This window comes from Neocloeon triangulifer, unplaced genomic scaffold, assembly GCF_031216515.1.
Source record: "Neocloeon triangulifer isolate White Clay Creek 2 clone unplaced genomic scaffold, ASM3121651v1 ptg000013l, whole genome shotgun sequence".
NCBI classification, from domain to species: Eukaryota; Metazoa; Arthropoda; class Insecta; order Ephemeroptera; family Baetidae; genus Neocloeon; species Neocloeon triangulifer.
The window spans coordinates 8,234,572-8,250,815 of record NW_026775555.1 but is presented as its reverse complement, the minus strand read 5'-3'; the positions used below and the strand labels follow the sequence as shown (position 1 = coordinate 8,250,815).

Sequence of the window (16,244 nt, the reverse complement as noted above, 5' to 3'; positions counted from 1 at the left end):
ACTCTTTCTTTCAATAGAAATAACCAGAGTAGAAGACGATCAACTTTAAACTATTTTTAATTAATTTAAAATGAATTACGAATGAAGTAAATCATGAAAGATTTTATAATTGATTTCCTTTAATCGTTAAATTGAATAAAATTCAAAACAATTTTTATTCGTTCTTAGTTCTTTGTAATTTGATAAAAATAAGTTTTGATAGCAATTTTGATTTAAAAGTCAATATTTACCTTATTTTGCTTCCTAAAGGTCCCAAAATACATTCAACATGATATGTTGGCTCTGGCACAAAACCCAATTCGTCAAAAGTGTGACGTGCTTTTGTGGGAAAGAAGGGGAATATGTCAAAGATGAAAAAGTACTATGACTGCATATGTTAGACTTTTATTGATAAACCTTGATACAGACCTACTGTGCGCTACATAATATGTGTGTGTATGTGTTGGCGGAGTTTCTCTCTTTTTTTTTCAAACATTACATTTTATTTATTTAATTAATCTACGTCGATTCCAATACAGCATGGAGAATTGCACTGATAATATTTGCGACAGATCATAGTAGGGAGAGAGAGATGAAACGAACGTTGCAGGCCAGGAAGGCAATCACGCTGCTAGTGATGCGGTTGCTAATCACGCTACGTACGGAAAGATCGAATATACACGTGGACAATTAATCAATCCTGCCGAGGAAAGCAGCATCGAAATTGAAGGTAGAGATAAAAATATACATCGATCTGCTGTGCTAAAACACATATGTATGTAGGTACAAATCTGCTGGGTTATACTTTTTATTATTATTATTATCGGGCGAGAAAATGAGGAGAAAGGACGAAAGGAGCCTCTGGGTGGGAAAACTTCTTGATTTGCATGCCGGAGTTGTGATAATGAGTGTCGAGAAAGGAAAAGAGCCCGAGGAATTTCGGAATTAAAAACGTGTGGAATAATTAGGAGGGATTAGTTGCCGGTGAAGAGAACTGCGTCGCGCTTCCTGCGGCCAGGCCCTCCTGCGTACGAGGCGGCCGCCAGTCCGAGCAGGTGTTTGGCCGTCTGTGATCCCGAAAAGCCGCGACTCATGCCGAAATCCAGGCCTCGTTTTGAGCTGCGAAAATCAGCGAGAGGACTCGCGTTGTTATTGCACTCGGCAGGCAAAACGTGCAGCAAAAACGAACACAATATAGTGAAAGAGAAAGAGAGCAAGCGGAACTACACAGGCTTTTGTTGTAATCCGTCGCGGCTGAAATATGCATGAGAATTCATTATTCATAAATGCTTTCCACATCGTGCAAAACGACACTGTGCAGCTCCTCACACCGAGGAGCTTTCGCTGATGCTGCGGCCACTCATTTTTTTCATATTAGAAAACTACTGGAAATTAAATTCTATTTAACGCCTTAATTTTAAATTTTGGAGATAGTTCGAGATATTGAATTAAAAGTGAAATTGGTGGCGCTTTTATAAATAATTCTTACACACCTTGAAACTTATTAACGAATCATTCAGTCTTAAATTGCATCCACATTATTATGAAATAACTCAGCTTTTTATTCAAGCTACAAGATATTATAATTTTGAAACATGATAAAAGATTTTAATAATTCAGAAAAATTTTTGGGATGTGCAGTGAAATATTCTTGTACCGGCTAAAATTAATTAATATATATTTAATTGTTAAAAAAGGTTCAATATTTAAGAATTGACTCAAAATTATTTTAATATCAAGATCTTTTTGACTATTGTTTCGTCAGAGAAAAAAGCTCAATATTCTTAAAATTTCCAGTTTGTGCCTTTGGGTGAGTTGTGTGTGTTGGGTTGTGCAAAACGAGCTTCATGGCAAGTGAGGTGCAGTTTTGACGTTTTGAAAAGGCAGGCATGCGCGAAATGTCGGAAAAAAGTTTGTTTTAAGAATCTGCTTGGCATGATATCGAGTGGAATTTGATCGTAAATCTACTGTCTGAATGAGAAAGAGGAGAGTGTTCGGAAGAGGTTCGAATTTTAGCATCTACTCGCGTGAATGGTTTTTATTATGTATGAAAAGATATATGTCTGATATTTACATTTTTAAAAGAGCATGCTAAAGTGGATCAAATCAAATGAGAAAAACCAGAACTCAGAGTATACGAATTTTTATACACATATTTACCTCTTTGGGGTGTAAATTCTTTTGTTCCGATGAAACAAGAAATTTACCAGCATTAGTTAATTTTCTTTTCTCGAAAAGTTTTAAAATTTACTGCTTTTTTTAATTAGAAATCAACTCGGCAAAGCTCATAAATTAAGACCACACAAATATATAATTATTATTTTTCTGCTATAAAATCAAAGTTTGTGCTTTCGTAGCAGTTTGTGCAGCTTTCAAATTGTGGTGCTGTTGACGACAAGCAGCACATTTGTGACGCGCAAAATACCTCTCGAGCTCCTGATTCCTCAACATCGATTGTCCCAGGCGAGCCAAAATTTGGAGCATCAGTTCAGGATCCATGTCGGTCTCTATTACTTCGTTGCTGAAACAGAGTTAACAAGGATTTTCCAATTGCACATAAAAAGTTTTAATAATAAATCTTATAATTAAAATAATGAAATTAAATTTTACTTTCAATCCGTTTTAGAAAAAAATAATTTAATATTTATATTTTTATATTTTAATTATTGCTAAATTTAATAAATTGATTTGTTGGATTTTAAATTCAACAAATGTAAGTACCTGAAGAGTTACAGGAAGAAAAAAAATGTAATTTTTACAATGAGATAAGATAAAAATCATGGATGTCACATTTTCAGAAAAGATTAAATGAGTTTAAATGAGACTTTGAAATGTTCCATTGATATCCGATAGATAAAAGAACAAAATTTGCTTAAAAAATTAAAGCCTATAAGTAAAAAAAAATAACAATTCTACAAATTTAATAGTTACTAATAAATATATTAAATAAAAGAAAATTTCGAACGATTATTGATAATTATTCTAGTTGCCAATGGTTGCACCTTAAAAATATATTTTTAACTCTCCCTAATTTTGTATCAAAAATTAACAATGCTCCAGGAATTGCTTTTTAAAGAAATGATTCAATTGAATTCTTGCTCTTGTGCTTGCGTCGGTCGGCGCAGGAGCAGTTGTTGGGAGTGTTTTGAGGTCAAACTCACCTTGGATTGATTAGTGGAGATCCATTTGCGCAGGCCATCAGGCATAACGTGATAAGCGCGAACAGGGTGGCTGCAATTCCTGGCCTCATCCTCTCTGTTTCTGTCTCTCTAATTATATTTTTCTAACGCTGCAACACACGATAAATTCATTGAGCAAAACTCGCACCCCCGCAAATTAACTCGATGGCACCCTTAGCTCATAATATAACAATGATGATGGTAATAATGGGAAAAAATTACTGCCCACATCTCGTCGCGTCCAATTTGGACTGTTTATGTTGCTTGCGCCATAATCGGCCGTACCAATTCATTATTTCTCATCTCGCAAAAAAAATATACGGCGTGGCAGTAAAAATCTTAATGGCTGTGCGTGGTCAGCCGGCCTGCCAGCTTTCCGATTTCGCTGCCCCCCGCGGGGCCCGGCCGACCCCTGCCGCGCCCCTCTGCTCGGGCCCTCAACTTTTCTTTCGTCACAATAAGTAAATTTGCATGCTCAGCCTGGCAGTCCTGCTGCGCATCTCTTTCTCTCGCTGGCGCGTGTGAAATGCACAGAAAAGAAAAACCTTTTTACGCTGCCTTTCGTCCGTTTCGCCCTTTTTGTTTGCACTCTCTCATTAAAGCGGCCTCCACTCGCCAGGAAGGGCCGGGATATCAATTTCCTCATTTAGAGAAGAGAGAAAAAGGCCTGAGCGTGCCGTGGATTCGCAACACACACGGAAGTATCATTGACGATTCCTCCGTTGAAATGCCGCGGAATGGAAGCATATTTTCTGAAGACTAAAAAAAAAACATAGAAATCGGATATACTCGAGAATTTTCATTTCATATTATGATGGCTTATCAAAACTTTCAAAGATCATAGATATATTTATCTTTTTATATAGTACATATTCATGATATTATACTAAATTTTCGATTAAATATTTATTAATTTTATCATTTCAAATAATCAATATAATTTTTTACAAAATATTGAGTTACTAAGAAATATATTAAAGCATAAAATTAATTCATATTTTATTGAGTTAAAAATAAATAAAAGTAAAAAATTATAATTTTAAATTATTAATAAATATATTAAAATGACGTTAAGTTGGTCAATAATACAACAAAAGTTTATATTTCTAAAGACAACACAAAAATAAATTTGTGCAAGATACAACAATTTTTCACTTGGGATAGGGAAAAATGTTTGAACAAAAAGCTTGCCCACGTAATTAATTAGCATAATAAGCTTTTGTAATTTACTTGTTCTTTTCACGTTTAGACTTTTCGCGGGATACAAATGCTCGGCACGCGTTCCACAGACGGACTCACGTCCTCCATGAATTATGCAATGAAAATTTGCAATCTTCTCAAGAATCCCCACGTTTCCCTCTTTGCATTTTAAACACGCCTGAAAAGCCGCGAGGTTTAATTTCATTTTGTTATACATTTGCCGCTGGCGAGAAAAAGGTCATTCTGCGTCACCACCGACCGAAAACAACCACGGAGAGTAAATTCAAATCGTTGAAGCTTGAAATCGCGAGAGCTGTAATTACTGTTTGCAAAATCCACCGACAGAAGCGCGGTCGCGTAATTACCAGGCGGGGGTATCTGTTGAATAATACAGGGGGAGCAGCTCATTTGAAATGCTGCCACTCCACTTAAGAGACCGTGATTGATTCCAGATCGCTCAAAATTAGCGTACGTCTCTTGAGGCCGATACAGAAATCTGTAGATTGCGTGGGTAGAGACAGAGCGAGAGAGCCTTTGCCGGAATCGACAATGGCAATTACAAATAAAAGCGTCAGCAGATGAGAAGTCTTGAAACACGCAATTTACTTAATGAATAATTACGCCTATTGCCATAATCCATAATTAAACTACAGCAGCTTCTGAGATTTTCTCTGGATTGTCTGAAACTTTTGATCCCTTTAAAAAGGAAATATTTCAATTTTCAAAATTTAAACGCAATACCTTGATATGTTCTAATTTATTTTTAGTGTGTTCACTTTTTGAATAATTATTTAATTCATTCCAAGGATGTAGTTAGAGAAATAAAAAGAAATTTGGAAAAATTATGAAATGTAAATATTTTAACGTTTTGTTTGTAACAACACAATTATTTGTAATGATTATTTAAAAGTTATGTATAAAATTGAAGAGCTATTGTAATTAAGGAGAATAATTTTTGAGTGTCAAGCAAGAATAATTCGTTTGTATAGCGAAAGCAAAGAAATTTCTATTCCATCATTCAATATCTCGATTGGCAACACGGTTCGCTTACAAAATGTTTTTGCAGAACCAACAAGTCTTTGACACCGCAGATGATTTATGGCCTCACATCGTTCAGGCTCGCGGCTTTAAAAGTCAATTTTCCAACTCACTCGCCGGAGTAAAATCATTTTGGCATTAACGGCCCACCTGAAATTTATATCCCTTTTCAAAAGGAGTAGCACTTTCTTTGGCCCCAGGAATAGATCGAGTAATGAATTGCTTTAATTGCAATTGCGAAATTAGCATTTCCATTGTGCAAGTGAAACTCGTAAAGCTCCGCTCTTGCCAGGTAGTCTGTCTTCCGGCGGCTCCGTTTAATCTCGGCTTTGAAGAATTCCTCGGCTGTGACGCGTGCGGCGCATCTCACCCTCCAGGAATGTAATAAAACATAAGACGCGCGCCTCCTTTATATTCAAAGAAACAGCTTTACGATCAAAAAGGGCGGCGCTTTTGTTTTCGGCCGGCAGGTGATGATTAATTTTTTGCCCCAGTTAAGCTATCCGGTGTCAAATGAAAGAGCCGAATCGGTTCGGCGATCGCCAATTTCAATTCTGCTTGTTTGTTTGCTCTCTATCTCGCGGCTGCAGCTCCCAGCTGAATCGCTTTAGCGTGAAATTTCACGCGACGCCGATCGTAATTGGATTGGATGGGAGGAAAAAAACGTACGACCTTGCCTGCAGGAAAAGTGATTTCATATATGCCTTGAAATTGCAAGTTGGGCACACGTGCAGTGAAGTAGAAGTTAAGAGATTTAAAATTAGTACAACAAAAGTAAATTATTAAAAGTTGAAAACTTTTGAGAAGCTAAAATGTTTTAGTTTTATTTTCAATTTATTTATTATTCTTCTTAAATTTTTTATTTACAGAGAGAGCAGACGAAGAGATAAATCAACCAGGACTGCTTTAAATGGTATGTTCCAAATTTTTGAAAAAAAAAAAATTCAAACAATATTCATCAACATGAAGTCCTTTCTGCGTTGAGGAAATTAGAAAGAAATGTTCGCTCATGAAACAGGTTTTTTTATATGGAATTAATGTCAAATTTTAGATAATTAGCATAATTAGTTGCTTCAATTTGCTCTTGATAGAGTGTGTTAAGAAGTTAATAAACAAATTCAATTTTCCTTTGCTCGTTTTATAATCTTTTTAAATTAAAAATGTTAATGACCTTCTGAAGTATCAATATTTTTTTAAACTTAAGCAATCTTTCTGACAAAGTAATTGTTGTGAGAATAAAATGTCTTATTGTGCCTTTTGAATTTGGACTCCTTGCCAATTTTTGCCAAATAATCTGTTTCTGACGTAATGGGAAAAAATACTATTACAGACAAGAAGTTGTTGAGTTGGAAAATTTCTGTCTTGCAGAAGAGAAAGAACGAAAGAAATGACAAGTTATTTGTTATTCTTTGGAAATTTTGGACCAATCACATGCAGCCGTCGGCTATGGCGTTCGACTAATAGCTTTTTTTACTATTTGGTTCTTCTTGAACACGAAAATTGAAAATGTTTATCGGGGATCTTCAGAAGAGATTCTTCAGAAAGTGAAGAAATCATTTTTTCTCCTTTTCATTCCATTCCCTTTAAAAAATGTATTGCCTGCTTTTTAATTCTACTCATCCAATCGTTTTTTCCGTCTTTCATTCAAGCTTTTTCCCGAGTTTTTTCATGCAATTGTTTCTCTCTGAAAGGAATGTAACTTGTACACCAATGCTTTGCAATATTTTTTTTATTCAAAATAGCAATTCACTTCAGCAAATCATGTCATTCACACGAGCAAACTCCGTTCCGTGATTTTACGCTTTTCATATAAATGTTGTGTTAATTTTGAACTAAATCTTCATGCTCAATTTAGTACATAAATAATGTTATTTTTCCTCCGAAGTAAATTACAGTTTTGTTAACAAATGTGATGAATAATTTCCCGTTGTTTCTGGTTTGAGGCGCATAAAACGTACACCGCGAAATATGTACACATAAAATTTATGCGTTCGCTCGTAAACAAGCGACGGACGTAAAAACAAATATTTCCCGTTCGCCCGCTAGAGCCGCACCACGCATTACAACAAATTGAACGATATTGCAAATGGCGAGACCGGAACGTTACATTTAATGACGAGCAGACCTTTATTTCTTTCTTTTCCTTTGGAAGCAACGCGATATTTTTATTATTGGCTCGGCGAGTTGTCAGCAACAGGTCGGTTTATTGGATGCACACGTGGCGCCGACTCCTCTCCTTTTCCTTTTACTGATTTTGCACCCTTTGATCATTTATTCCTTTTGTCAGAGTATCGTGAAAAACATAAACTGCAATTTGCTTCTTGCGGCTCGCACTTTTTGCGACTCGCTCGACCGCTGAAATTGGACTTATGCAACCCGCACGACCTGCGTGGTCAGCGGGTCTGCCTAGTTTTGAATTTGCAGGCGTTTTATTAACAACCGTCAACGTTTTCTGCTTGATAAAAGAATATAAATAGTTTATTTTGAATATCTCGAATATCTATATAATAATTATAAATTAATAACATTTCTAAAAGATTTGGATTAGTTGCAGTTTTGATACTCGGTTATGTATATAATAAATATTACAGCCAACTTCATTCAATTAAATTTAAGAGAAAGTTTTTACTAAAATCCAGAGATAAATATATTAATGTTTTGCCCAAAAAATATTTGATAATACAATGGGTAATAGTGATTAATTATGAAGGCCAAAGTTAAATATCCGGAAGGCTTTTCCAAAAACCTTTATTAGATGTAAATTTTTTATGTTCTGCTTTTTCATCTTTCTCTAACAACTCGAGGCTCAAAAAATAAAATAAAAGTTATAATGGGTAATAATACTTCTTAAGGAAATTATATAATTTAACATTGAGAAAAATGAAAATTTTTCCTCTAAAATTAACAAAAGCCTCTTTCTTCTATACAATAAAGGTTACCTCTTGGAAACAAATTTAATTTTTGACCAAAATTAAAATTGTGCCTATTAATCAATAAGTAAACTGGTATAAGTTGTCTTTTGCTTTTGCAAGAAAAATCCAACATAATCTTAAAAAATACAAAACAACTACCCTGTCGTGAAAATTGACCAAAGCCTATCAAAACGGTTTTTTATCTTTTCCGCGCACGATTCGTCCACAGAGCAGAAAGGTCAGAGCTGCTGGTTGAATTTTGCACGTATCTCTGGAAACAACGAACGGATGCGCCATTCTTGCCCTCCAGAGACAATACGTCATCGCGAAACTTTAATTCCTCCGCGCACACAAAGGTCTCGCAATACAAACTGGTATGTTTATCTTGCCGTGAATTTTCATTACTTTCAGCGCGACGTAATTGAATGTGGAGTGTGTGTAAAACTTTTGTGTAATGAATTCGCAATTAAATTTGCACACATGAACTTCCAACTAATTCCTTCCGCAAATCCTCTGTACGGTTCTTCGATCAAGTTTGTGTAGAGAGCGAAACATTTTGCTTCACCAACTTAAAATGCATAAAAGTCAAATTTGCATGGGAAAATGACACAAAAATTTTATTTGAGATCAATCAGTTGATTGTTCTTCTGCTTGTTACGTGCTAATTAACTAAAGATTGTTAATCCTAAACTTAAAAAAAAAGGAAAGAAAATTGTTCATGAAAGGTTATTATTTTTATAAGTATGAAACTGTAAAAGTATATTTATAGTCATGACAATATTATGAATGTTTCTCTACAAATTAGGAAAATAATTTTTGAAATATTCTAAAAGAATTTGTGGCATTGAGAACTGTATAAATTTGGATAGAAACGTCGCGAGAAAAAATTACTTAAGTAAGGTTTTTCATGAAAAATAAAAAAAATTAGAATTTAAAAATAGCTTATTTTAACTAAGAAATTCAAAGTTAGTTCTAAAATGTAGTTTTAATGACAAGTTTTGCAAAAGTTGACAATCAAATATGCCCGAATCATTATTATTTACGCTCATTGATCCGTAGGCTGCACTTAAAAATAACAACATTTTGCACATTTTAGAGAAGTTTTGGAAATGGGAACGGTTCATGGAATATGTTTTGGATATTTTGTTATAAAAGATATAAATTTGATTCAAAAAGTTGATCTTTCGGGTAAGCTAATCAAGTCTGTTGTGCCGAGAGCTCTTTCACAGCCACTTCGATCGCAATATGGCAAAAATTCAATTTGGCCGCAAATGGTGGGCGCGCGTGCATTTTTCAGGCCGTTCGCCCGCGGCTGCCGCGCTCGATGGAAAACTTCTTTGCCTGTGCTGGAAGAGCATATCAGCAAGAAACTTCTCTCCCCCTTGTAATCTAAGTTGTACACAGACGGTCATTGTTGTTGTGCAGCCTATCAAGGTTCTGCACTTTTGACCTTTGCGGAGCACAAGGAAAAGTATTAATTCGCCGCGATTACAAACGCATTCAACCTCAAAAAGGGAGAAATGAATAATTTTTTTCATGTTAGAAAACGAGTTATTTTTCTTTCGGATGAGAAAAATCCACGCAAGGCGTTCTCATTAGTGTCCATTTATCAACAGTTTCTGCTTCGCAAGCTAATTAGTCCTTTGAATTTGTTTCAACCGGAGGTGATGGCAGATGAAATGATTGTTCACAAAAGAGAAAAATTACTCAAAATAATGAGGAATGACATAACACAATTATTATATAATGTCATTAATTTTTTTTCTATTTGAAATAATTTTTTGTATGAAGATGTTGTCGATGAATTGAAAATTAGAATGATTTTTTCCTATTCAATATTTTTCATTTGAACAACACAAATTATCAAGTAAAATTGGTTTTTAATTCACAGACGTTTGCAAAAACACCCAAATCTTAAATTTTCTCTGCCATACTAAGTATTTAATCATCTCTCTATAATTCATACTTTCAAATAAAATGGTTTGAATAATGAAATATTTCTAAGCCAAATATAAATTTGCAGGAAAATAATTTGAACAAAATCAGTAAGATGTGAAAAGTAGGAACGATGCTGACAGCAATTGCAAATAATATGAGATGAATTAGCAAGTGTCAGTGAATACTCACGTAGTTTGAGCCGAAATTTGCCGGGACCGTGCGGCGCGAACTTGTTGAGTGGCCGAGAGAGATGTTTGGCGGGCGGCGAGTGCTTAAATACACGGGCAGGTTGCGTCGAGCCGAGAGCACGGCGCGAGCGCGGCTTGCGAGGGCGTGTGTTGCAGAGTGAAGGGTGCACATCAGACACCCTCTCACACGTCATCATCCGTCAAAACGCGACTTAATTGCCACCCTCCCTCTCGCCCGCGCGTCGAGTGCAAAAATAATAAAAAGAAATTAATCTAACCGTTTTCCTTCCGGAGTTTGACCCGCGGCCAATTCCAAGAATTACACCGACGCATTATTTGAACGGTTATCAAAACTTGTTCGTCGCGGTCTATTTCCGAAAGTGTTATTGTTTCGCGTAACTGTTTTCTATGCAAATTTTTTTTCTCTCCACTACAGCAAATTGAATCTGGAAAAAAAGCTACAAGGCAAAATGACAACGAGATAGGAAAAGTTTTAGAAGAAAAATGGTGGAACTTTTAAAAAAATAATTGTCTTAGCATTGCTGTATCCTATACACATTCACCCGTGAATTTAGATGAAAAATTTAACTCGTTTTGATACTAAAATTTTAAATTATAATTACACAACTGAAGTAACTGGAAACGGACTAATTTGAAATAATTTGATGTAATTTTACAGTTTAAAAATCTACGGCCAAGTCTTGCATTTTTTTTTTATAAAGCAAATCAATATAAATCTGAGAAAGAAGAATAAAAGCTTTTTTGACATTGGATTTTTAAGTTTTTTTTTTCATGTCAAGACCTATCGAGAATTCCATGCCAACGAGATTTGAATGTCGTATATTCCCTTTCACTTTCCAATTCCTTTGACTTGTGATTTCCTGGATGACGGCTAGACGCTCTCACATTCTTCTCACGCACTCCTTTGCCAAAATCGTCCTTTAGTCTCTACATTGCTGTATCCGATACGCACTCGCCTGGAACTCAAAATAGGATGGAAATAGGCAAATTACGGCCTGTTCTGTTTTGATATGAAATGAGCCGACCAATCCCACTCTCTTTGAACTTATTGCTGGCTCAATTGGTGCTGTAAACACTTATTGAAGGCAGCTTATTATTAAATTTCTAATTGTGGCCTCATCAACAACATGGTAATGTACAATAAATCAATTGTAGTTTGTGGATAATGCCTAGATTATTTTAATTAATGAAAAAGCTATTTAAATCAATCATAATCACTAATTTATTTATTTAAATAAAAACATAATAAACTTTTCAAAAGTTTAGTAGTTTATAAAAAAAAGCAGCTTCTAAGAATGAAGTATGATGTATCAGACAGAAACTTAAATTACCTAAAATATATTTATATATTGGTATTGTATGTTGTGCACACGTGTGTTTAATAAATATTTGATAATGAAAAGATTATCATAATTAAAGCAACATTTAAAACGTTTGTAGCATAAAAAATTGAGTCTTCAATTCGTATCTTCCATATTTCAGTTTTTGATTTCATTAAATTCTAAATTTCGTTTGGTTTTCCAACAAGATTTCAATGTAGATTATAATTTTACCCATATTTCCTTGCATGTTTTTATTTTAGTGAAAAGCAAAGGTGTTTTTTTATTACAGCGCCTCATTTTAGCCCTTTGCCTCGCGTGGGAATATAAAAAATGGCAAAAAAAAAAATGAGTCTTTCGATCAATGCGAAATTCAAATTAGGCAATGGCGTATTATACGCAGGAATTTTCCTGCAGTCTGTCAAATTGTGATAAATAATTCAGAGAGCTCAAACTGGCGTTGTCAGACGGACGTCATTCACACACACAATCTGATTGCGGCCCACATTAATGAGCTGGAAAGGCGCTCGGAAGGAGAAGCGGTAATTGCATCAAACATTCTTCCTCCAGGGTTGAAAAGGAGGCCCTAAATTATTTGCAAAATGCGCACCAGCCCGAGAATCCAGGCAAGTCGGGATTCTGCGGAAATCAAGAGCCTAGAGAGCTACTGACGCACATTTCACATTCTAATGAGGTGTGCGAGTGAAAAGGACCAATTTGTTTCAAATGCAACTTCTAGTTTGGCCTCTACTTCGCTCAATTGCGACAAACTTTGCTCATTCATGCGACAAATATGTGGGGGTATTTCGCCTGCAAAAGCAGGGAGCTTTCAAACAGATTTAAAGGGAGTTTGAGATGCTTAATTAACTTGCTACTGTTGCAGATTACAATTTTATTACTCTCACTCAATTCAAATATTGATTTTATTTTATTCCAATTAAGACATTGAATCCGTGTTTTTTTTTCTCGATTGGTTAATTAAACAATAAAAAAATTGAACTGGATTTTCACCGGCGAGAAAGATGTTTTTCCAAGAAAGTACCCTGATATGAAATAAATCTTTAATTCTTAAAGAAGTGGTGTAATGAACGGATATAGATTATCAATGGTTGGTTATTTTCTCAGATTTTGTCTTACTATTTGAAATTCCAAGACTAAAAAAGCCGAAAATATTTTTTAATGTCAGAGTAAGACAAAAATAAAAAATCTTGTTGAATTTACGACATGTATTGATAGTGCCTAGATTTATTATTATTTTTATGAGAGTTAATTGAAATTTATTAATCAAGCATAGCTATTTGCTGGTATTTTCTAATTTTGCAGGAAGATGAAATAAAACTGAAAAACTGACGGTAATGAATGACTCATTCAGAATTAGGCTCATTATGGAGGATGGGGTCTTTTGACATAGAAAGTTTTAGAAAATAACTTGCTATAGGTTGGTATTGATTTGTCTAGCAATTCATTTTGGTAAATAAATTGTTTACAACAATTGTATTTAAACAATTTATTGCATCAATGTGAATAAAGAAACAAAATTAACAAGAATAATTATGATTAGGCTATTTTTATTTTTCTTATCTTTTTTTCATTTCTTTATTTTTCTTTATTCTTCTTTATTATTTGTGTGAAATGGTTGAGAATTTAAAGTTAATTTATTTTTGGCGCATTTAATAATGATTTTGAAGAAATATCAGATGAGATTATATTGCATTCAACCCTGGCCCGACAGTCCCATTAGTTTTCATTATTATACCACCAATTTTTCTCCATTTAAAATTCCCCTGTCACTCAAAACTCGTAGGCTATTTCGCGTGTTTCAACATCCCTTTCCTGTCGTCAGCTCTTTGAGCTTTTTGCGTGTTTGCTCTCCCGAAAAAGCGGCCCCCGCAAGCGTTTGTTTTCCCAGCGCAGGCCAAAATGAAAAAACGACAAGCCGCACCGTCGTGGTGGCTGTCGAGTGGAGTGTGCAAAATTAAAGCAGCCTCGGCCGCGTCACCATCTTGGTATAATTATTTGCTCAGTGCCGCGCGCGTCCTAAATCTGATTAGCCGCCCCGGCGTCGACCGCACACACACTTTAGCGCCACCACAAGCAGCCCTCCTTGCAAATTATCTCGCGCACGCATCGATTAGTTTAAATGTTTTTGCAAACTACGCTCTTCCTGTTGCTGCGAGTAAGCTGACTTATGAAGACGGATTTAAACTGTTGGTAAAGAAAATAATAAAAAAAAGTTTCTAACAGTTTTCAAGTATAAAAATCTTCCAAAGTCTTGACGATGTGGCTTATAAATACAATAGAAATTAAGTAACGATTTGACCAAAAAGGTTGAGACTCTATGTGTTTTTGGTGCACATTTTTCGTCAAACTCAAATATAATAGGATAGAAGCCATGTCAAAACGATCTGCATTCTAGAATAGGCACATATTTTGCGCCCGCTTTTATTCGTTTTCCATTTCAAGCAAAGAAGCCAACAAATTTTTTTCCATTTAAAAAGTTTTTTTGTATTTCTCTATGGCAGAAAAACGGTTATTTGTTGCGCTTTTTCATGAATATATTATATTCATGTAAAAGCGCCCATTCATGGGTGATTATTATTATTATTATTATTTTTTTTTTTTTTTTTTGAAAATTTGAAATGTAAAATATTAAAAAAAATTTAATTTTCAGTTGGAACATTCCTAAAATAAGTTCAAAAAGGAATTCTGTATAGAAAAAAATCAGCTTTAATTTGCTCAATCCATGCTTAAAATGTACTTAAGCTACACCAACTCTTTAAGTTTTTCTAGACCTTGGTACGAAAGCAAGAATATTTATTTTTAAATTCACTTTCGTTTTTTATAGTTTTTTTATGTGCAGTTTGCGTGTCTTGTGAAGTGAAACACGGACAACGACGGATATTGACCACACATCACAACATTTTGAATAATTTAGCACCTGTGCGGAACGGACTCACGGATGGCCTACCTAATGTGGGCGCTGTGCAAACAGGAAGCTTATGCAAAATCCAACCGACAAAAGAGAGGGAAAGCACTGTTTTCCCAATACATTTGTTAATGCGCGTCACTTTGACTTCATTTTTGTAACAAACCACGTTTTGCTTTACCTTGTAAAAATGAGCACCGGGAAATTTCCATTATAAACTTTATTCGTCAATCGTTTCAAATCTCACTCTATAGCGAAATTGCTTTTAAAGTTTTAACTTGGCATGCGTTAAATTTTTTTGTTAAAAATAAAACTAACTGTTTTGTTAAGCACTAATTTTTAATAATTAATGTTATAAATAAATTTCCTTCCAAAAATTTAAATAAAATAATTTAAAATTTTAGTAAAAAATTTTTGATCTAGAAACTTTTGATTGACAAATAATAAGTTGGAATAATTCTCATCTAAATTTTGGAGTGTTTGTTGTGCGGGTTGCAGACAACTTATACGGATATAATGGCTAAAAAATTAAATGCTTAAATAAATTTATAGATTTCTAGATTGATGATAATGAAATTAATTTCTGGAAACAAACAAAAGCATTGCTTATTAAGCACATTTCGATGCTGGTAGAGAGGCGGTGGAGGTACGTCCTGATGCGGCACCACAAAGGAGCTTTTCGGCGGAAAAATGGTTCTGATGACGCGCGCCGTCGTGCGGGCCTAATCTCTCTCGCGCTCCAGGACCTGCCTGTCGCTTTTGTCGGTGTGCGTATGTGTGACGGAATTAGGCAGGCTCTCGTGTGACCAAAAGGTGAATGGATACACCAGAGATAAGAACAACACTCTTTAATTACGGCGCGGCCACACCACAAGGACCGCCGTCACGCTCCATGAATATTTACGCACTTTTCTCTCTCACACACAAAACACACTCTCGCCACAACGCGCAACTTCGCCTTGCTCGGCCCATTCGCCAAAGTTCCCCGAGAACAAATTCTGCTCTCTTTGTGATACACAAAAGCATTACCAAGTTATCAGCAGAGGATCTCCAAGATTAACACTTTTTTTCATTTATTAGCAAATGCACTCTGGCAGATTCTTTTGACCTCGGGTCTTTTTTTTAATAAATCTTCCACATTGCCAAAGTTTTGTACTTCAGAACTTTTTTCATTATAATAAACTGAAAATACATTCTGCATTAAATATAATGCAATTTTTGAATATTTTACAAGATTTAGAACAAAAAATATATTCGTCAAAAATGATGTTTAGTTTAACATTTTTAGGAAACATAAACTCATTATAGAATGTAGCGTAATTGATGGAAAATTGTAATTTAATTATTTGTATTTACAATTTTTTCAATGACAAGAGGAATTAATTAGTATTGATTGTTATTTATACGTTTTATTTATAAAAATCTGATTAGACTTTTAGAAAACAAATTTTCTCAGAGTAAAATTATCAATCCTAAGCGCTAAAATTTGTGAAAATAATCAAAGCATAGCTCGAACCGCTTTAATATCTACAAGAAAAGCTTTA

General features: G+C 34.8%; 1 protein-coding gene across 2 annotated transcripts; it reads right to left on the bottom strand.

Annotated features, from left to right (window-relative positions):
* Positions 1-371: 371 nt before the first annotated feature.
* LOC132198849 (diuretic hormone class 2-like) lies at positions 372-10,574 on the bottom strand. 2 transcript variants are annotated; one of them, XM_059623112.1, is made up of 5 exons: positions 10,436-10,574; positions 3,141-3,268; positions 2,405-2,500; positions 2,140-2,157; positions 372-1,098 (listed from the first exon to the last, which is right to left on the bottom strand). In XM_059623112.1, exons 2-5 carry the CDS (start codon positions 3,227-3,229, stop codon positions 954-956), a joined length of 348 nt encoding a protein of 115 aa, XP_059479095.1. In that variant the 5' UTR covers positions 3,230-3,268; positions 10,436-10,574; the 3' UTR covers positions 372-953. The 2 variants fall into 2 exon arrangements, with proteins under 2 accessions (XP_059479095.1, XP_059479096.1); XM_059623113.1 differs by lacking the exon at positions 2,140-2,157.
* Between the last annotated feature and the right edge of the window lie 5,670 nt (positions 10,575-16,244).

Coding starts and splice junctions, on each gene's coding strand:
- LOC132198849 (XM_059623112.1), bottom strand. CDS start 3,229: ATGAGGCCAGGAATTGCAGCCACCCTGTTCGCGCTTATCACGTTATGC. Junction 2,501..3,140: donor TCTCCACTAATCAATCCAAG/GTGAGTTTGACC, acceptor ACTCTGTTTCAG/CAACGAAGTAATAGAGACCG.